Genomic DNA, 22,822 nt, shown 5'->3' with positions numbered 1-22,822 from the left:
CAACGTGGGTAAGCTGCCCCCCCCCCCCCTCTGTTTCTCTTTCCATGCTCGCTCACACACAAAATCAAACACAACCAGTATTGTCACCTGATGTGGCCGACGTGTGGGACTGTATCCTGAGGGGAAGTGACCTCAGAGACGGAGCAGCTCAGGACACAGATCACAAAACACTGCAGCGTATACGAGGACTTTACACACATGGAAGTTAAAACATTTGGGCCAAACATGAATTTACGACGTGAATCTGAGTACTTCAATGAATATCCAAGTATTTTGATGACAGAATAATACTGTGCAATAGTTATCACAGCAGAGAGAGAGAGAGAGAGAGAGAGAGGGAGAGAGAGAGAGAGAGGGAGAGAGAGAGAGGGAGAGAGAGAGAGAGAGGGAGAGAGAGAGAGGGAGAGAGAGAGAGAGATAATTCCTATCAGGATGTAATTTCAGCAAATTCTACAAATAGTGTTTTTAAAAAGCTCCATTCTGCATCTCAGGCTGAGATATGATCTATTATTTCATGGGGTGATTTTCGCCCTCACTGACAGGAAGCCTGGGGGCATCACACACACATCTGGGGGCGCAAATGAAAAAGGAGTAATTGTCACGCAGGCATGTTGGGTTCACTGCTCAAGTGGTGCAGGTTTGTGCAAGACTCATTAGATAGACAGATAGATAGATAGATAGATAGATAGATAGATAGATAGATAGATAGATAGATAGATAGATAAAGAAATTAAGACAGGACAAAAAAATTACAAGAATCAAGCAAAGCTAGAAAAATAGAAAAGAAAAAGGCAAAGGGAGCCAATTGGTTAAAGAAAAGACAGACGACAAAAGGAGAGAAGGTGTGAAAAGAGTAAAGGAGAGAAAAGAGAGAGAGAGAGAGAGACAGAGAGGCTGTGGAGGGAGGGAGAGGAAGGAGAAGGAGGAAGCCAGGACTGTTTAATGAGCTCTGATACGAGAGGAACAGCGGAGGACGATAAAACAAGGCCGATAACAGCCAAGCCATCCTCTGAACGCACACACACACACACACACACACACACACACACACACACACACACACACACACATACACACACACATACACACACACACTGTTGTATATGGAGGAGTTTCAAAAAGGTGAGAAAAGGTAAAAAGAAAGAGAGAGAGAGAGAAAAGAAGGAGAGGAAAGAGGGAGAGTGTGTGAGAGCAAGGTTATCATTAGAGAGTGCTCCCTCTGTATTCATGTACACACAAATAAATATGCATGCTGGCATAAACCACACACACACACAGTCACACACGCACACACTGATTATTCTGTATACTGGGCATAATGACATATAATCTGGTGCCCCTCTAGGTGCTAACATGATTTTCCATGGCAAGGTAATTAAGCAGCTCAGCAACCTGTAGACTCTCTTACTCCCTCTTTCTCTCTCTCTCTCTGTGTGTGTGTGTGTGTGTGTGTGCGCGTGCGTGTGTGACTCATTTGCTCTTTCCCTGACTCACTCATACAGAACATTTTCAGAATACGATCTTGTGATTTAATGAGTCCAGTTTAGCTTCACATCTTTTAGTATTCATGGACAATGACAAAAGACAGAACCTCCCTGGGTGTTTGTGTGTGTGTGCGTGTGTGTATGTGTGTGTGTAAGTATCTTAAGCAGCCAATTACATCCCTCATCTTAAACCAGGGTAGCAGCTAAACCCTCAGACCTTCCTTGTTGACTCACTGTATCCCATCAGTGTGTTCTTGTGTGTGTGTGTGTGTGTGTGTGTGTGTGTGTGTGTGCGCGCGTATGTGTGTGTGTGTGTGTGTGTGTGTGTCAGCTACACTGCCTGACATTATCGCCATGATGTGTGACGGCATCTGAATAAAAAGAGAGTAGAATGACAAGACTGAAATATGATGAAGGCCACTGAAGGTTAATAGCGGCGCAGAAAGTGCCTAATAACATTTAACAGACAGACACAACACACACAAAAACACACACTCACACACATTATCTCCCCCCTCTCTCTCTCTTTCTCTCTCTCTGTCTCTCTGTCTCTCTCTCTCGCTCTGCCTGACACACACACAAACACACAATGACATTTCAGAGGTTAATAGTTTGTTCAAATGCCTCTTGCTCCCAGTCATTTGTCAACATTAGCTTAGTAAAGGGGGACGGCTCACTGATATGCAGGCGATTGGCATTTTACACAGTTAGAGGCGTTCATTATTAATAGCTGTCATGGAACTCTGGAGGACGGGGGACATAATGGAGCGGAGGCCGGGACAGGGGGGGGTCATAAATCAGTAATATCGTTCGGTGACATCAGTCTCTCTTCAAAAATTCCCAGAGTCAGGAAGTCAGAAGTCTCTAATCGCTGCTGCTGATGTCGGGTTACCTTGGCGACCTTGTAACCTTTTGAAAAACATTATGACTGATGAATTTATTGTTCAAACGTTATCGTTCAAAACATTAAAGTGGATACTACGGCGCCACCATCAGGCTAAACAGAAACAGATGGGTTCGATGGGTTCTTGTCTGGATCGTTTCCAACCTGGCAACCACATTTCAGAGACAAAGGCAACAACAAAGACACAAACCTGCTCACTTCAAAGTCAAACTGAATAAAGAGCAGAATAAAGTGATGTCTGTGCGTGGGAGTGACATCATCTAATGTCTGTCAAAGCTCTTTGATCTATTTGACACTAAACTAATAATGAAACAGGTTTGACATACTTGCTTCTTTGGAATATCTGACGCTGTGTGTGTCGTCCGGTTGCCACATAAACAGATTTGAGCCAATCTGTTTATAAGCGATCCAAACATCCATCTGCATACAGACGTTTCCTGACTGCGGTCTGCAGTTGACACTATGTCACATGTTTGTCTGCAGGATGGAAGGAAACCACAATGCGTGTGTGCGTGTATGTGTGTGTGTCTCCACTGATGTCTTGTTGTCGGTCAATTAGGTTTCTCCTCTCTTCTTTTCTCTAATGGCTCCGTGTATCCTTCCTGTCTGAAAGCTGATGGAAGACACCCCGAGCTGCTGGCTTCACAAGATCAACACAGCCATCATTCAAACACACCCACACACACGTGCACGCACACACACACACACACACATTGGCAGGAAACAATTTGGCAGCTCACTGGGCAAACTGTGACAGTTATAGGACAATATAACATAATGGTCAATTAACACCCCCATCAAATACAACAAACACGCCCACATCAGCATCAGATCTGTCACATGACCTTCACATAACACACTCATAACAGACAGATAAAAGATGAAAATATATACAAATCTACGAAATATGTTTTATTTAAGACGTATTGTCTTTTTTGTCTCCACTTTTTCTTATTTTATTTTAACACAAAAGCTGATTTTCTAGATCTCTGAAAGCCCCAAACAGAACTTAAATTATCAAAACAACGTGAGACCTGCTTGATATTGACTGATCTGCTCCATTTGATCCTCCCTGACTCTGTAGCGCCTCCTACTGATGGAAGAAAATATCAACATTCACCACAAGATGAATCACTGCCTCAGATGTCAATCATGTCCAGAATGCTGGGATAGACCTCCAGCCCCGCTCCAGATAGAAATCAGATATTACATCACATGTTTAGTGTGGTTTGCGATGTGATCGCTTTAGAAACTAAATCACTCTTCAACACCCCCGGAGCAACATCGCACGTCTGGATGGTTATTAGATCGTGTTTAACACTTCTAACTGCCCAGGATAGGAACGAAATTTGGTAAACACTTCCTCTGGTGGTTCAGGAGAAAAGAGGGAGAGACGTGTTAATTAATAGCTGTGATTTCTTTAGCACAAACAGAGAGAGATTGAATGTGCACTGACTGTCATCCATCTCTCTCTCTCTCTCTCTCTCTCTCTCTCTCTCTCTCTCTCTCTTCAGCTCTCTATCTTTTCCACCTCCCCTTATGGCCTCCTTGTTGTCCACACCTCCCTCTCCATCCATCCCTCCATTCTGGGTATAAGGCCAGTCTATGAATAAATTAGTGGTTGGTGCCTGACAATACGTTGCATTAAAGATGGAGAGAGAAAGAGAGAAAGAAACACAGTGAGGGACGAGGAGGAGGAGGACATCAGGCAGCATCACATCACTGGGAGTAAAAGTGGGATGAGTAGGACAGAGAGAGAGAGAGAGGGAAAGAGAGAGAGGGATGGTCTCAGTTGTAATGTATTATGTATCAGAACGGGCAGACGAGCAGGAAAAAGCATATGGAGAGTGTGTGTGCTCATATACCCCAGTATGTGTGCGTGCGTGCGTGCGTGCGTGCGTGCGTGCGTGCGTGCGTGCGTGCGTGCGTGCGTGCGTGCGTGCGTGCGTGCGTGCGTGCGTGCGTGCGTGCGTGCGTGCGTGCGTGCGTGCGTGCGTGAGTGTGTGTGTGTGTGTGTGTGTGTGTTTGATGCATAAGTTATTGTTTATGTCCATGGCTTCGTGTTATGGTGATGCAGATGAAACAAGCATAAAGGGAAGATGGTGTTGATATAAAGTCAGCTGGAGGTAACGTTCATGTTTCCCACGGTCAAGAGAGGAAATCTGGCTCCTCGTTCAGAATTGTGACTAAAAGCAGAGGCGTGATGTGTTGTTAACTAGCGCCGAGATGAAGAACAGAACACATAGAGAGATAGAGGAGTAATTGACAAGCAGGGAGCGAGAGGAGACACACACACACACTCACACACACTCGCATCAGCCGGCAGTATCGGTCTCATAAAAGTCTAGACAAGAGAGGAAGTCAGTGATAGAGGGAAACAGCTTATGACCCATACAGGTGGAAGGCAGTGCAAAAGTTATGGAGAAGAGGAGGAAGAAGAGGCATGACAGGAGGGAGTGGGGAGAGAGTGGACTGACAAACTAAAGAGTGAGAAGAGCTGAAGAGAACTTTTTTGACTCTTGGTCAAATTAAAACACACAAAAACACACACACGCGCACACACTGACTATTTGAATCAGTGTGTCCCTCATCATCCCAGCTATCCATCTGTCTGTCCCCTCGCCGGTCTCTGCCTCTCTCCCTCTGGACTGTTGTTAAGCGTCCCGGCCTGTCTAAGTGCTTCTCTGCATCAAGAGAACCTCAAACCATCTGCCTCAGCGCACCAAAAACACAACCAAAATGAAAAAAACGGCCCGTCAGAGGAGGAGGAGGAGACAGATGCTGCCGTCGCAGGTCAAGACGACCTTGATTTAGCTGTGTGCGGGACCTGGAGAGGAAACGTCTCAATAGGTAGACGAGAAGTTTGTTGTTGTTGTTTTTGTTGATGGTTGTTGGTGGTCAAAGAGCCGAAGGCCCCGCGGAGTTAACAAACACGAGGCGGAGCTGCGAGGCGGGTCAATCACGGCCAAATCCATTACCGACTTCAAAAATGGTTGAAAAACATCAAAGTTACCTGAAGTAGACGGCGGGTCAGGACCGAGAGCAAGTTCTGCAGGTGCCACGCCGCCGCCATCAACCCAATCAAAAGGCAAATGACCAAAGATGAAAGGGACAGAGAGTCGAGGGGTAAAGTAGACGGGGCTGAGATGAAGATGCAGAGAGACAAAGCAGATGAAAGCCGACGTTGCTCCCACTTAGACGTCCATCCACTCGGAAACGGGGAGGAAGCATTGCACGGAATTGCGGGGAAAAAAAGGTGCAACACAAATCTCAGGAAAGACGGCTGAAAACAAGTTAGAGCTATCAAAGACACTCTCACTCTGCCCACGCCGGCTTTGATGTCAAAAGGGAAGTTGCACCAGGAGATATTGCAAAGAAGTACAATACAAACACACACACACACACACACACACACACACACACGTGTACGCCCCAAAGCAAAATGTTGATGAAAACACAGTGTAATCTTGTGAACATCCTCACTAATACACCAGAGGGACAAAGTGAAGTCTTTCATATAGCGCCTGTTTTTATTTTCATCCATTCACTCACATACAGGCACACAGCTGCTTCCACATGAATGTACATTTATGCTTCTGCAGACATGCATCAATACATGTCTACACACACACACACATACATACAGCCCTGACAGGCCCCCTGCTGGCAGCCAACATTGTCCATTTTTGTTTGCTCTGCTTCATTTGAAAAGGGACATTTGTAAAAAGTAAAGAGAAGCAAAAATGACTCAGAGCAGGAGAGGAAATGCCTGAGGGTAATTATGTGTGTGTGTGTGTGTGTGTGTGTGTGTGTGTGTGTGTGTGTGTGTGTGTGTGGGACTGGTGGTGAAATGTGACCATTTGGGGTCACTGATGACACAGAGAAGAAATTGGAGAGAGACGTGCTGAGACGCATGTGGAGTGAAAAAGCTAACAGAGTCACACTCACACACAGACACACAGACACACACACACGTGTATACCGGCAAAGAAGCATCTTATTTGTCTTGACAGCAGTAGAGAGAGATGAGCATAAGTTCTAATTAAGAACTTAAGTTCCACTGTGCAGGATCGTGCATCTGTTTATCTCCGTGTGTGCGTGTGTTTGTATGTGTGTGTATCAGCACGAGGAGTTTGAGAGACAGAAATTGTCAGTGGGGTCTCTATTTAGCATGTAATTAGCATATCACAAGACTACTGCTTCAGCAGCCAATCAAACTGAGAAAATACAATGTGAATGCAAATGAATTCCTCCCCTCCTAACAGACTGCTGCTGCAAGACTCTTAACCAATTAGGTATGAGACTGTGTGTGAATGTGTGTGTGTGTGTGAGGTTGTCCGAGCTTGTGTAAGATCTTTTTTAACACACACACGAGGCCAGTGGCAGAGTGTGTGAAGTGGAAAACAAGTATGGGTCAAGGACGAACTAACTTAATTTGTGTGTGTGTGTGTGTGTGTGAGTGTGTGTGTGTGTGTGTGTGTGTGTGTGTGTGTGTGTGTGTGTGTGTGTGTGTGTGTGTGTGTTTGTCTGAGGCCAAAAATTAATGCCCTTAGCGATATGACATCATCACCTGCTCTGATTTAATTTTCAGAGCAGGTGATGTCATTATGTTTAATGTTAAAATGACGATCTGTAAGTATTTCTGCAAATCCTTCACTTGAGGTTCATCCACTGTCCGAGTTCAACCAACGTGACTCGGTTCAGTCCCATTAAGAAGCAATTTAAAGGCTGCAGCACCAAACATCTATGTGCATCTGCGTGTGAAATTAGTGGTGAAAATGACTTTGATTCTGACTGCCTTCATTCCCCAGACCCCCATGATCCCCATGTCAATCACACACACACACACACACAATACAACGCACGCACACACACACCTCTGCTCAGGCACATCTGCTCATCATTCTTTGAAGCTGTTGGTTGATACACTGAGTGCAACACCTTAACTTCCATATGCAATCCATTTCTAATCTTCCTATTGTTCCTGAGCTTTTAACTCATAAACTCATGTTCAAGTACACACAGAGGTTAAATGACATGTATGAAAAAAGGAAATATTTACCCACAATTCTGTGTGATTGAAGTGAAACTACACGCTCCTCAGGGCCAGGAAAGAAAGAAAGAAGAATGTCTCCAGAAGAATCACAAAGCCTTTGAAGAGACATGTTAGAGAGAATAGCTTTCTCCCTACCTCACTGACACACTCACAAAAACACACACATGCACCGTTACCTGTGACACCATTAGTTGCCAAGCAACCTGGATTACTCTTTGTATAAAACACCTGCTCTTGATCCGTCTCAGTGGTGTCTTCCTCTCTCTGTCTCACCTGTCTCACCTGTCTCCCTCTCTCAGTGGGATTTCAGGGCCGGAGCAGGAGGAGGAGGGACAGATAAGGACAGAAGAGAATGAAACAGATGAAGAGAATGTGTCTGTTGGGAAGGAACAAACACGATTATGCAACATAGAGACCCTGACACAAACAATCACAACCAATAGATCAAACAATCACCCACAATACCATCAGAATAAAAATAGTTGCAGAGCTTAGATGGAACATTTGTCAAACTATAGACATAGATTATGCAAACAGAGCTTAGTCAATATTTATGAGTACTCAAACACAGTGTGTGTGTGTGTGTGTGTGTGTGTGTGTGGCTTTTTGTGTGCATGTTTATGTGTGTCCATGTGCTCCTGAAGTAAACTCATCATTCCATTCAATACTACAATCACAAAATCTCTGAAATGTCCCAATGCAACATTTTCCAGCCTGCTGCCGGCTCTATGTGTGTTTGCACGCATGTGTGTGTGTGTGCGAGTCAATCAATACAGCCTATCAATAAGAAAAGGCCCCTGCAGGCAGAGCAAAAGGAGCTGAATCACAGGGACGCAATCTGTTGCCCTGCTGTCGAGACCCAGCAACCACTACCACAACAACAACAACAACAACAACACCGTCCATATGATTCCCTGTAGCAACATCACACTGCTTGATCCCCAGCAGATGAAATGTGACTATAATGAATATAAAGCATTGTATATAGAGTGAGTGACAATAAGAGCAGAAACCTGACAGGCAATAATAGAAATAATAGAGACAAAGCTTCCACAACAGTCACATAAGACAGCATGAACGCCTGTATAATATCAGTAATGAGATCAGCGGGAAAGACCATCTGATAACCTGCTGCAAAACAATGCCTGCTAATAAACCAATGCAGAGCGGTGTCATGGCACCCAGAGTGTGTTTACAGCAGAGACACTGACACCAGAGCGGTAATCTCCCACAGCGAGTGTGTGTGAACTCCTCCTGTGATCTCGAGGACGATGTGAGAGATTTGAGATTTATGGGTAATTGACTTCAGTTGTCTTCTTAAGCTCCCGTTTCGTCTCCGCCGCTGCCGCTTCAAACAGTCACTATGAGTTAAGAGTGCGGGGATAAAGACGCCTGCAAGCAAGCAAGCAAGCAAGCAAGCGCTCACATCTAGTTTTCACTTTTGTGATCTGTCCCGTGTGTGTGTGTGTGACTGTGATTGTTTCCACCCATGTAAACAGATGAACAGCTGTAAACCTTAACGTGACGAAGCTAAATTAGACACACGCAGGCTTTGACACTCTCACTCCAGCTGCTGTGTGTCACTGCTTTGACAGACTTTGTCACGTTTTTATTTAAGGTCATTTACTCCCCCAGGCTATAAGTGGTAAGACCTCTCTCTCTCACACACACAAACACACACACACACACACACACATGCACACAGCATTTCAAAGAGCTTCTGATATTGTCTCCTCATTAAACCAAATCTCTACGTCCCAAACACAGCTGTCTCACCTCCCACTGTAATCTCCCGAAGGAGCACACACACACACACACACACACACACACACACACACACACACACACACACACACACACACACATACACACATATACACACACACACAGACACACACACACATCATGCAGTAGATGGTTCAACTGTAGATGCTGACAAAAACACTTCCAAACACACACACAGTTGACTTTTGCAGTGTGTCCGTCAGACAGAGACATGACTTCACACACACAAACACACACACACACATACACACTGAAACACCTGTCTGTGGCAGTCGTCCATAGAGATGAGCAGGCTGACAGGAGCTGCTGGAGACAAACTCGGGGACTATGGGAGCTGTCAGGCTCATTTCTACAGGTACACAACACACACACACACACACACACACACACACACACACACACACACACACACACACACACACACACACACAGAGATAGAGACACAATTGATTTGTACAGTACTTGTGAGGACTCTGCATTGTTCCCTTGAGGCCATGGCCGTAGCCAGACTCACTACCTCCGGACCTCAGTAATGATGTCATGGTGAAATAAAAATCATATATAAACTTGACATTGAAGGGTTGAAAACGCCTCTTTCAAGTGTCTGTCTGGCAGCTGTGCGTGTGTGTGTGAGAGTGTGTGTGAGTGGCTAGCAGGCCTGCAGTCTATATAATATGGCCTTGGGCTGCTTTCCTCATCTCTCTCTGTCCCCTTCAGGCTGTGAGTGAACACAGGCTGAGGAAGGTCGATGCCAACTCGCTCATTCTGTTGACCCCTGACCTTTGTTAAGGGTGAAAGACGAGCCTGACAGAGGTGAAGGGAAGCCCATATCACCCAAATATGACCCTCGTCGTAGCTAACAACAGTCTAACCTTTGACCCAGTGAGCTTACACCTGCCTAACCTCAAGCTCAGCCTGACTGTCCCTGCAGTGAGAAGAGTTCTATTCTGATGAAGGCCCGACAACAGAAGCAGCAGAGATTATGCACACACACACACACACACACACAAACATACTGTATACATATTGTATACATGTACAGGTAAACAAAGTGTGAGCACAGACTCTCATGAATGAAAGATGTACTGTGCCTGAATATATATGAAAGAAAGTAGAATGCACATTTCTTTTATACAATGAATACATTTACCTGCATATGAAAAACATCAGCAGTGAACCACAACCTGAATGTCTCTGATGTGCACTTACAACTCTAATCCCTAACCATGAAAATAAGAGCTTAATTCAAATACATAAGAGGCAGAGTTACAGATATCGCTCATGTAAACAAACAAAGAATAAATGAATAACTTTATTAGGTACACCTGCACAATCCAATACAACAAACTTGCCCTAAATCCAGCCTGTGTGAAGCTCAACATAGTTAATGGTGCTGTTATATAAAACTGCATTGTATTCAACCTTTTGTTGAGCATGAAAGGGTTCAGGATATTAGAGACACGGTTCAACACCATGCAGTGTTACATAACTGCACCACTAACTACAGCCGCAACAACTACCATCGTGTTGAACCGACCCGTCTCTACGCTGATTATTATCAGCTGCACACAGGTAGTGATATACTGGATTGTACAGGTGTACCTAATAAAGTGGAGACTGAGTGAATAATTAGCTTTTGTCTCCTGTTAGTGCCTGATTTTCAGTCGATCGAATTCCTTTAGTCTGGGCAGATAGGAAAGGGTTAAAGGGTTATAAACTGCTGTGTTATATGGCGACTTTTGTTTCTATGCAGAGCACAGATCACAATGTGCCTTTAAGTCGTTTGTTTGCCAGACTGAAACACACTCAGCAGTCTGATCACAGCTGTGGGATGAAGTGCAGGTGCGATCCAAAGGTCGCCTCAGGGGTCACTCACTGTCTGATAGCGGAAAATGACACCTCGCTCTATTTCTGAGTCAGTTCCCCCTCTGCTGCGCTTTGTAATCTGGAATTACACCCAGTATGATAGAGTCAAAATGCTCAGCCGCTAATCCAGTCTAAGTGCACACCTGCAGCATGAATAACACGCCTGCACCTGCTTCACACGCCGAGCCTCGCAGTGGAACCATCGCCTGTCATCAGCGTTTCTGAGGAAATGTTTTAGCCGCTGCACATCGCTGCATATTGTTCATGTTCACAGTACATTCAGGAAAACAAGGAGCAGAACACAGCCAGCAATCTGACAAAAAGCATAAAACACAGAGCGAAGCAAGAACGCCTTTAACACTGCACACTGATCAGGAAGCATCAACATTATCTTAACATTACAAAGGCGGAAATATCAGCAACATCACTTCACTTTATCACAGCTCAACCAAAGCATGAGAATGTTTTGGGGCATTTCAGCCGACAAAATCTGTTACAACTTCACAAAGAACGAAAACAAGGTCCAATACACAGAAACTCTGAGAGGACAGTGGGCTTTTCAAAACACAGCACATCTAACAGGGGTGTTCCCTGTTCTGCATGATGATGCAACATCCAAAATGTATGTCGTAATAAAAACCAACTGCACTTAAAATGGAAAACAAAATCAGGACACAGAGCCACTTTTCTTCTGCGAACTCAAAATCATTGACAATAAAGTGAAAACATATTGTTTCAGTTCAGCTCTTCTAAACTGTTTCATTACTCAATTTACATCTAAACTAGAGGCCAAGAGATTTACTGGGCATGTGAGCAACCACCATTTGTCATAGCAATTAATCTCTCTAGCAGTTTGACAGATGGGAAAAGCTTCCAGAGGAGCAATTACATCACTTTTTATATCAAAGTTGAATCATTGAGAACAGAGAACATTTTTATCTATAACTTACAAGATAATACAAAACGATTTTCACTTTATGTTGAGGGCAATTTGGAATTCAAACCAATTCATGTCACTTTTTCTTTATGGCTTTAGGTAGCTTCATGTTAGTAGGCTGAACACGCCAGATACCAGGGGGCATACCTCTGCCAAGGCCGAACAGTCTTCCAATTACAGCTTTGATAACACCACGGTAACACATTTTGGGAAAGGTTAAGATCTAGTCAGATAAAATGGGCGTGGCCTATGTGGATGGACGCAAAGAATAAAATGTGATTCCAAGACATAAATGGTTATGACAGCGCCACCATCAGGCCAACCAGTATCAAATGAAATGGAGACTAACCTGCCCACCAACTTTCATTAAAATCGGCTCAAATGTTTCCTGAAAAATCTTACCATCAGACCATTTCAAACCATTCCACATGAGTGAAAACACAACCTGCAGCCTACACATCTATGAGTGATGATTTGATGGTGTGTGTGTGTGTGTCTTTTCAGCTTAATGACACAGCTGACTTTTTCAAATGAGTACAATCCAGCGTGACATTTGCCAAATGACAAACATTAAAATCCTCCAAATCAAAAACACCTTTGTATACATTTACATAACACACATCACAGAGCCCTGCACTGTGTCTACAATGAACCAATGACTGGAACTGTGTGTTAGTTAGGCTTTCCATTGAACCAGGTGAAGCAAATAGCAACCATAAATGAGTCATAATTACGACTGCATGATCCAGCTTTTATTTTGAAATCATTATCAATAAATGACTGCTTATTTCTTCCATAATAGTTCATTCTTTCACCATATTTTGAGGGGTTTGCCTGTGTGTGTGATCTTTATTGATGTTGTGTGTGTGTCGTCCTATAGTGCCCCCTAATCCACTTTCGCAACCTTTCTGCCCAAAACTTCTACAATAAATGTGGAGTAATGGCGATGTCATGGTGCATCAAGCTCAGGCTGCTGGCCTCCCTGAAGCTCCTGAGTGGTAATCTGAGATGTCGATTATTAGACTCAGCAATGCGGTCGGGTAGTTGATTCACTTTAAAAGCACCGAGAATCACAAGACTACAACACTTTGTGCCCACTAACAAGAACACTATCTGACTGAGTTAGGCTGAGCGAGTGTCCAGTATCAGGTTAGAGCTCTTATCACTGCTACACCTCAGCATCAGAAACACATTTGATTCATTTCCATCAGACATTTATTGGAATTGAAAAAAGACTAATGTCCAGGTTTTTGTCCAATGAATAATTGAATATTCTGACCCATCTGCAGCATTTGCAACATCCGACTTATGATGGTGTTTACTGAACACACATCGTGTGTACTCTGCTCACTCCTAAATGTGGGAGAGGATTTGAATTGTAAGGCAATTATTATTCCTCAACACACACACTTACTGTAGTTACACAAACGTATGCAAACACACAACACAATGGTTTATCCCTCACTTTCACTTTCTCTACCTCTTCCTCTCTCTCTCTCTCTCTCTCCCTCTCTCTCTCTCTCTCCCTCACTTTGAATATTTTAGTATTGATGAGCCCATTACTGATGATAACACAGTGCAATGTCAGCATCTTCTCTCTCTTTGACACACACACACACACACACACACACACACACGCACACACGCACGCACTCGACACGCACACACACACATGCACACGCACACGCAAATGCATAGAAGTATACAGCAGCAGCAGAGTCGTAACTTGACTCCTAATGAGTGTGTGTGTGTGTGCGTGCGTTCAGCAGGAGCAAGGGACATCTGACTTCCTGGCATCAGTCCAGTAAATTGCAATATTATTCAGACTGAAGACAGCTCACACACACACACACACACACACACACACTCATTACAAAGGAGACGTCTGTTGGCTGCTAAAACACCACGAGATGATAACACCAAACAAACATTTAGTAGGAACAATTCCGCCTTACAAGTATGATTATTACACGCACACAGACACACAGACACACACATTTATAAGCAGTGGAGTCGTGACACACTGCTGGTTAAAGCTAGAGCAAAACCTAATCTGAAGTCACACACCACATACCAGATATCGGAGCTGCCAGCAGAGCAAATAGCGCTCCAGAGTTCGAGTCTGGACTGTATGCAGTATTTATTCACAGAAACATACATTTTAATATTTTAGGGGGCGGGTCATTGACTGATTGTGGGGGGAGCAAGCCGTCACTCTCAAGACTCTGAGGCTCTGAACTGATCTGCCAGAGGAAAGACACTTTGTTGAGTCAATCAGGCACCATCACACACTTCTCAAATCAAATGTGTGTTTTTGCATGTTCTATGTTTTCTAAGGGTATTGCTGCTGCTGCTGGTTGAATTCCTTGTTTTGTTTTGGTTGATTGACTCACTTTGGGATCCTGTTCTGTGGGTTTTGTGATGGCCTGACAGTTTATGATGTTTACTGATCTACCTCCCAGATGCTAGGTTTCTAACAGCCTAAAGGTGAGACCGAGAGAGAGACAGAGAGAGAGAGAGATAGATAGATAGATAGATAGATAGATAGATAGATAGATAGATAGATAGATAGATAGATAGATAGATAGATACATAGATAGATAGATACATAGATAGAACGATAGATAGATAGATAGATAGATAGATAGATAGATAGATAGATAGATAGATAGATAGATAGATAGATAGATAGATAGATAGATAGATAGATAGGAGAGAGAGATTGTTACCATGTCCTGTCTGGTTAAAAGGTTTAAAAGGGGAGGGGGGTCCTCCTCCTGCTGTCAGGGGGCATAATGACACCCAGTCACTCACACACACACACACACACAACCCTGGGTCTACCTCAACGTCAGGCGCCATGTGCATCCATACAGCCATTCAGTTTCAGCGACAGTATGACAAGAAGTGGGAAGCGCTTCAATCACAGCGCATATATCAACACACACAAGCACGCACGCGCGCGCGCACACACACACACACATACACACACACGCGCGGCGCACTTACATCTCGGAGGACGGTGGTTGGCTACGGCAGAGGAGCGCATGTCCGCACGCTTGTCCCATCGCGCATCCTGCCTCCCCAAACGGCTGCAGTCAGGGGGTGAGCGTGCAGCGTGTACGTGTGTGTGTGTGTGAGAGGGAGAGAGAGAGAGGGAGAGAGAGAGAGAGGGAGAGAGAGACAGAGACAGAGACAGAGAGCAACAGAGAGAGAGAGAGGGAGAGAGTGTGTGTTTGTCAGGTCGGGATGGGATGGGGGGGTAGAGGACAGGCGGATGTGTGCTGCTCTCTCCGCTGTCTCCTCTCCGGCTCTGACAAGGCGCAGGGATTGGTCGGGACCCGGTAACTGATACCCGAGCGCGGATACATCGGCTGCACGGACAGCGAGAGGGAGAGGGAGAGGGAGAGAGAGGGAGAGAGACAGAGAGAGGGAGAGAGAGAGAGAGAGAGAGAGAGAGAGAGAGAGAGAGAGTCACGCCTCCCACACTAAGCAATAAATAAAAACCCTCTTCTTCCTCAAATCATCGATATGATTCATTCGTTTAATAAGAGTTGTATTGTGACAAATCAACTTTCTGTGTGTGTGTGTGTGTGTGTGTGTGTGTGTGTGTGTGTTTGCACCTTCACACACCCTCCTCCTCCTCCTCCTCCTCCACCTCTTAGATGTGTGTGTGTGTGTGGGTCTTCAGTCCAGGACCTGGACTTGTTTGCAGTCTGTAACAGAGGAGAGATCTTATCTGCTGCTGCTGCTGCTGCTGCTGGCAGAGTTTCATCATAAACCACATGGTGTACTCAGCTCCAGTGTGTCTGTCACGGGGTACGTGAGTCTCAAGGTCCACACACACACACACACACTTATGCCTTATATGGCCTCTCCCAGCAAGCAGCGAGAGACGAGACATGAGAGAATCACCAAAGCAATGCTGAGTTAAACATTTGTTGACATTACAGTCTTTAAATATCTTCTTGTAATGTGGTTCCCCATGCTTTAAATGTCCACTAGTTGTTTATACGACCTGACAGAGTGATAAATCTCCCAGGATAGTGACGGGTACCTTTGACCCCACAGACCTCCGAACCAGGAGGTCAAACTGACTGGTGCCCAGCTCCAACATACTGTAACCCCCAAGTGACACTGAGGAAGGTGAAACTCTCCCATGAGCCCAGAGAGCCACTGTGCTCACTGTGCTCACTGTGTTCCTCAGGCTCAGTTTACAGCCTGAGCCCAGAATCGAACCAGGACTCTTCCAGTTTCTAGACGGCTGCTTTACCATCCAGACGTATACCGCCCCTTGGTTTTGCTATATTTAGCCGCTCCTGTCAACTCCATATCGCTCCATATGTTTCTATTAAAAAGAGAGAGCTAACCCGACCGTACACTACCTAAACAGTGACATGTGACAAAGTTGACAACCATCTGGTGAAGAACATCACATGTCTAGTCAGGTTCTGGGAGTTACTTGAGACAGATCAAAAAGAAGTCAACAGCAACAAACACGTTTCCAGTGGGTTGCTAATGTTGTTCTGTGTCTGTTGAGCATGTCATTAGGGACTATACTGGTGATACCGGTCAGTTTGTTTGTTTCTTGGTGTGTAGGGGGTTCTAATCAGTGATGCTGCAAATTTTACCCTGACTTGCCCTTTTTGGTTAGAGCAACAATCTAGAACAAACTGAAACAAGGCTGTATGAGTCTACACAACAGCCTACAACAGCACACACACCTCACTTATCTGCAGCAACTGGCAGGCTATTATTGTAGAAGTTCTCCTTGGCTCTGGGGCATAACAAGGATCTAAAAAATAGCAGGGTCAGGAGAGTGAGTGGGCAGAGGGAGGTCTGCTGGGGCGTGCGTGTGTGTGTTAGGCCTAAAGATACACACTGGTTGGTCACTTTGATGGATTGTCTGTCTGAACTTTAAAGTCGAGGTCATTTGATTTCCATTGCCTGGTTCTGGATGATAAGGAATCAAATTTTGTTTCTCAGAAAATGGTTGACCATCATGTAAAGTAGACAGGATTTCATGGACGGAAACAGGAAACACTCTAGAAAACAAGAGTTCAGCCGTTTAATTAAGGAGATACACATGCCTGTAAATTACTGGGGTTAAGATAGAAAAAAGGCTATTCATGTCTTTGAAAACAAAATATAAATATAGATGAAAGGAATGAGAACACGAGCCCAGTCTTCTCTGTATTAGTTATGATCCTATAGGTTCAAACAGAGAGTGTTTATTCAGAATTTGCTGCATGTGGATTATTTCAATCTCCCTGTCCAAACAGATCAAAGCTGATCCAAGACAGACGACAAAAAGAGGAGCAAAATTCAAATAAATCCAGATTTGTTGTGACTGTGACTAATCTGGTATCTCTGCCCATACACTTACACACACACACACACACACATGCACGCACGCACACACACACACGCACACACACACACACACACACACACTGTTCTTTATCTGCGTCTTCATAAAACATTTTCACTGTTGAGTTAAATATGATTTTCTTTTAAAGTTTACTTCTGGCAACCACAGTTTCCAGTATTTTACTACAAATTTGACAGGATGTTTCTTTTTTTACAGTGTAGGGAGCCAGCAGGTGGAAGCATGTGACCCCCTCACAAACTCTGTGAAACATGAAAGATACACAGGTGCAATACAGTAGCCTTCAATTTTAATGAGGTTTATGAGGGCACGCTGCAGGAGCTGTCAATCACAGACAGGAAAGAAGAGAGAGAGATAGGGAAATAAATAAATAAAGGAAGGAAAACGAGACGTGGATGAGGGGAAGACATAGAACAAGATGGTGTGATGGGGAACAAGAAGAGGAGGGCTGTCAAACAGCAGGGGCTGCCAGAGGAGAGAGAGAGAGAGAGAGAGGGAACATGAGGGGATGACTATGACTAACAGGAGGATGAAGGAAGAGACGGGAGAGGAGAGCAGATGCAACAGAATGAAGAAGACCTTATCATTATTTTGTGTGTGAGTGTTGGCATACAGATCTACGGTGCTCAGCTGTGCACTCATGTCTGTGTGTGTGTGTGTCCGTCCTGTGGGATTTAGGTGCCTGAGGGCCTCCTGGTTCCAGATCAGACGGTGTGGGCACTGACAGATCTGCAGACGGGGGTCAAGGCAAACGTCTGCACTGACACACAAACACACCCCAAGGAACAGCAGCTGCTTTGGAACATTTTGAAATGGTCTGGAAACAAAAGGTACGATAACATTACCTTGTTTTACCTGCAGTGAAAACACAACATTATATACAGCATGTGTGTGTGAGAGAGTCAAAGCTGCAACAAACCCATCACACCACACCAGAACAGCTCAGTCAGGAACAAACACGCCGTCAGTGCTTGACAAAATATAAAAAGATTAAAAGCTTTTCAAAGCAGAGTGTTGGTAAGAGGCAGCAGCTGTAAAGTCACAGGCGTGTGTGTGTGTCGGCAATAAAAAGTGGTGAAGCTCGTTTTTACAAGCCGGGAAATTCCTGTTGTTCTAGATTGTGTTCAAACACCCCGAGCAGAGCTGTAAAAATGGGATCCGAACATTGACCGAAGCAGATAGCCACAACTCAGACTCCTTTAATATCAGAGGCCCATAAATCGTAAATAAAAACGTTGAACACTAAACCGCCTCATTTAAAACTGATTTGTGCGTTGTGCAAGACGTCTTAGTCTCCCCAGAGCCTGAATCCAATGTGGTGCAAAGTACTTTAATCATTTGATGAAATTCCAGACATTTATGCTTCGGTTTATGACTCATCAGGATCGATATCGCTCTCCAGAGCCCAGCGACAGAAGTCTAATCAAGGTCTGAGCTCCACACACACCAGGTCACGAGGCCCTCAACATCAATATCAGAGCTTGTCTCCCTTCAACACAAAGCAGAGCAGCAGAGAAGAAGAAAACCAAGCGGAACATTTGTTGATCTCCTTTCCCCCCCCCAGAGTGTCGTTCCCCCAATCAGCTCCTTCTGTTCATTACCCAGCGAGTTGATTCGACCTGGAGTCGTATCCTCGCTGCGCCGTGTTTACCGACATTCACCGTGTTCCGCAGCTTCCCCATCGTTATTACTTCCTGGAACTGGAGAGCGGCCCGACTGCACGGACGTTTAATTATTAATGATCCCTCTTTCTGTGCCTGTGGCCTGATTGGCGAATCGCTCTCGGTTGACCTATAATACGGGCAATAACTGGGTCCCTCTGCGAGCCTGTGATAGGCAGCACGAGCAGGTAACAGGCGTGGGTGTTCAAACTGTGGGGCCTGAGCAGAGCTGTGTGTAAGCCCTCGATATCTCCCGACTGTCAGAGGCAAGAGATCCTATCAGGGCCGCTCCCTCTGCTCACAGACCACAGCCCGGCCAAGGACGTGGATGTTTCTCTGTTTGTGCTTATTTCTCCTATCGCCCAGTCTGGCTTTTTGCTTGCACACATACACACACACACACAAACTCACCTCGATCCCTATCTCCCTGACATTGTTAGTCCTATTTTAGGCAAACAGAAGCCACAAACAGCTCAGGTCTGCGTCGCTGACTTCACGGTTTCTTCCCGGCGAGTCCTCAGGTTGGAGATTCACTTTTGTGGAGGGAGAGAAACAGATTGTGAGGAGTTTAGAGAATAAATTGACTGCTACTAAAGAAAATGAGCTCATGGTGAGTTTACATGCTTCCCATACAATTCTAACTCTAACCCGTCTGTCCCTCCCTCCTTATCTTAATCCCCTCCTTTCTCTGTCCACACTCACTCCATCCACACTGGTTTGCTTTATTACCTCTCTCCCTCAGCCCACCAATCATATTTCGTCCTCCTTTAGTGCCGTCCCGCCATCCTCAAACCCTTTGGGCTCTGCCATTTCCTCTTGATCTTTTACCATTTTAACGTGGCCAGTTGCAGTCGGCCGTTATCCACAGCTGAGGGCTGAGTTTTCCCAAAACCAATTAAAGCCACTCTCAAAGTCTCCATCCGTCAATTGCAGGTTTCCTCCTACGTGCCTCACAGGCTGCAGGGCTACACCGGTTCTACACAGCGTTACGTCGTTGTGTTGACAGCTCTCTCGTTGGCCTTTAGAATGCGAGGGGCTGAATGTTCATTATATGCATATATCTGCATATTCCAGTATGATCTTCAGCTGCAGTGGCATTGCTGCCCCACGTGCCCCTAACTACGCTGGAGAACATCCAATTAATTACATTGCATCAGAAAACAGTGCTGTAATGCGATGAGAAAGGCGACGCACAGCTGAAATGATTATGCTGTTTGTGCCACATTACAGAACCGCTTTCTGGGCGCATATTTTATTAATTTCACAATCCAGCTCCTTTTGATGCATAACCTATCAGGATATCAGAAAAGACATGAAAGATATCATTTGGAATTAACCCTCAGAACATGTGAAAGCAGGTCGCTGAGACGACGCCGCATTACCGCTGAATTGTTGCTTTCTGTAGCCATGAATTTCCGGTTCATTTCTTTTCCTGCTGATTACATCCAAAGTAAAAGCCCCCGTTGTGTACACACTGTTTCTATTCAGCACTATGATGGATGATGAAGTCATACATATTATACGTCAGCTGAGCAACTGGATGTGACCCCAGCTCAGAGTCATGGCGCTTACTGGAAGGTCACAGGTTCAGGCCATTCTTCAGAGTCATATCCTTACCATGTCATCTTAGCAATGAGTGGTTGGTGAGAGGTCATAGGTCATGTAAGCTGATGTCATGTTATGCAGAACCTTGCTGTAATGGAGCTGGAAAGCTTTCTGAGGCAGAGTGATGGAAACTTACCGGCCTCATTCAACAAAACCTGCAAAGTTTGACTTTCCTGTCAGCATAAAGCAGTTGACCACATGCTCCATTAGTTATGCTGGGAGACCATGGCAGCCACGCTTTTTGGTGTAAGCATAACATTATTTTCACGACAAGAAGGAACCCCAGGGGACCGACAACAAATGCTGTATTTTATTAACTGAAAGCGTGTTTCTTAAGCTGAGCATGTTCAGCACGTCCTAAGCCAAAGGGAGCATTACAAACAACCATCTGTGATTCCACCCAGGCCTCCAGAAAGAAAAGAAATTGGAACTGAAAAACGACTTTGTTGTTCACTCCTGAAAAAAAAGATGACTGGGATGCTTTCCATCCATTCGTCAGTGTGTGTGTGACAGCAAGTGAAAAGAGAGGGAGGGAAAGAAAGAGAGAGAGAGAGACAGGCAGACAGACAGATAGAGAGAGAGCAGAGAGAGGGAAGGAAAGAGAGAGAGAGAGAGAGGCAGACAGACAGACAGAGATACGGACAGAGACAGACAGACAGACGGACAGACAGACAGAATGAGAGAGAGAGAGTGAAACTCAGTGATTTTGTGTTGTTGCTCCTTCAGCTGGGAGTTCTGGTCACTCTGGCCTCTCTCACTGCATGCCCTCAGACTGTCATTCCCACTGCGCGTGCGTGCGCTTGCATATGAGTGTGTGTGTGTGTGTGTGTGTGTGTGTGTGTGTGTGTGTGTGTGTGTGTGTGTGTGTGTGTGTGTGTGTGTGTGTGTGTGTGTGTGTGTGTGTGTGTGTGTGTGTGTGTGTGTGTGTGTGTGTGTGTGTGTGTGTGTGTGTGTTAGGCCAGATGGCTGCTGGCTGATTTAGGAGCAGGAATTAAAGGGAATCATATGAGACAGTCAAGCACTTCTTGGTGCATTAATACGCTACTCATTCTCTCTCAAACACACACACACACACACAAAGTGCCATCGTAGATCTTTTTCATGCCGGCCGCTGGGTTAAGGTTAAAGTGAAATCTTTAATATAATGATGGTTCTTTGACAGTCTGCTATTATGCTCCATACCTGCCTCTGATCCTCACTCATTCACTCTCTGCTGTTGTTGAATCCATGTCACAGGGCATCTAAGTTACACTGCTAATTATACTCAGCCCATCTTTGCAGCAACACACTCAGCAACCTCCTGACACATTGAGTCATTGTGAAGTGTGAGCTATTCAGTAAGACACCTCTGCTGCACCTCTGTCATTCAAACATCCTCCCACTTATCATCTGTAAACTCCCACATGTGTCATTCTGCTCTGCACCTTCCACAGCTGCAGCCTCTCAGGCTCCCTGATGCTTGGTCGCTGGTGCTTCACTGCTCACCCCGAGTCCTTCACCAGCCGTGCCAGCTACTTTTGGAAACCCTCGCCCTCCTCCTCCTCCTCCTTCTCCCTGGCTCTCAAACCGCCGCCGTGACGAGCAACCGACACTTTCTGGCCTCCGGCGTCTTGCAGCTGCGTCCGTGATGGGTTTTTCTGAAAAGGATCCATTTGGTCTGTAGGAAGGGTTTGATGCAGATGAGAGCTGAAGTCATTCTGGAAAGAGTCCTCCACCAGGTGTTACCAAGCAAAGCTCCTTTATGTTTGGTCCTACTGAGCGCAGACAGAAGCCTCCACTCAGTCTCATTCCAACTCAGCTATTAGCCTCTAGTGGCTAAACTGTGGCTTCAGTGGGATCAAACAGCCACTCAGTCAAAGTGTGGAAAATCCATGTCTTGTGACTAATTGCATTATAAAAGGAAATCATTCATAGAAAAATAAGCTTTGTCTTATTAGAGAGTGACGCTGTTTATATTGGAAGTGCTATAGGTATGATGCCAGGTTACAGCAGAGGTTCTCAAGCTGTGGTAGAGAGACCACAGATGGTACTTACGGCACCTCCTAGTGGTAGGTCGCGTGATTTGGCAAATTGATGTGTCATTTGTTGATTTGATCAATTATTAACCCATTAAGTGATTTATTTGATTCAAATTC

General features: G+C 45.1%; 1 protein-coding gene across 1 annotated transcript in view; it reads right to left on the bottom strand.

Annotated features, from left to right (window-relative positions):
• pde2a (phosphodiesterase 2A) overlaps nt 1–15,113 on the bottom strand; it is a 100,322-nt gene extending 85,209 nt beyond the window's left edge. The window contains exon 1 of the mRNA XM_076146125.1: nt 15,042–15,113. Coding sequence (XP_076002240.1) covers nt 15,042–15,100 — 59 coding nt within the window. The 5' untranslated portion in view covers nt 15,101–15,113. The remainder of the gene's footprint in view (nt 1–15,041) is intronic.
• Between the last annotated feature and the right edge of the window lie 7,709 nt (nt 15,114–22,822).

This window comes from Genypterus blacodes, unplaced genomic scaffold, assembly GCF_046128005.1.
Source record: "Genypterus blacodes isolate CSIRO-AG114 ecotype Tasmania unplaced genomic scaffold, CSIRO-AGI_Gbla_v1 ptg000032l_1, whole genome shotgun sequence".
Lineage (NCBI taxonomy): Eukaryota > Metazoa > Chordata > Actinopteri > Ophidiiformes > Ophidiidae > Genypterus > Genypterus blacodes.
This window is presented reverse-complemented; position numbering and strand designations above follow the sequence as displayed.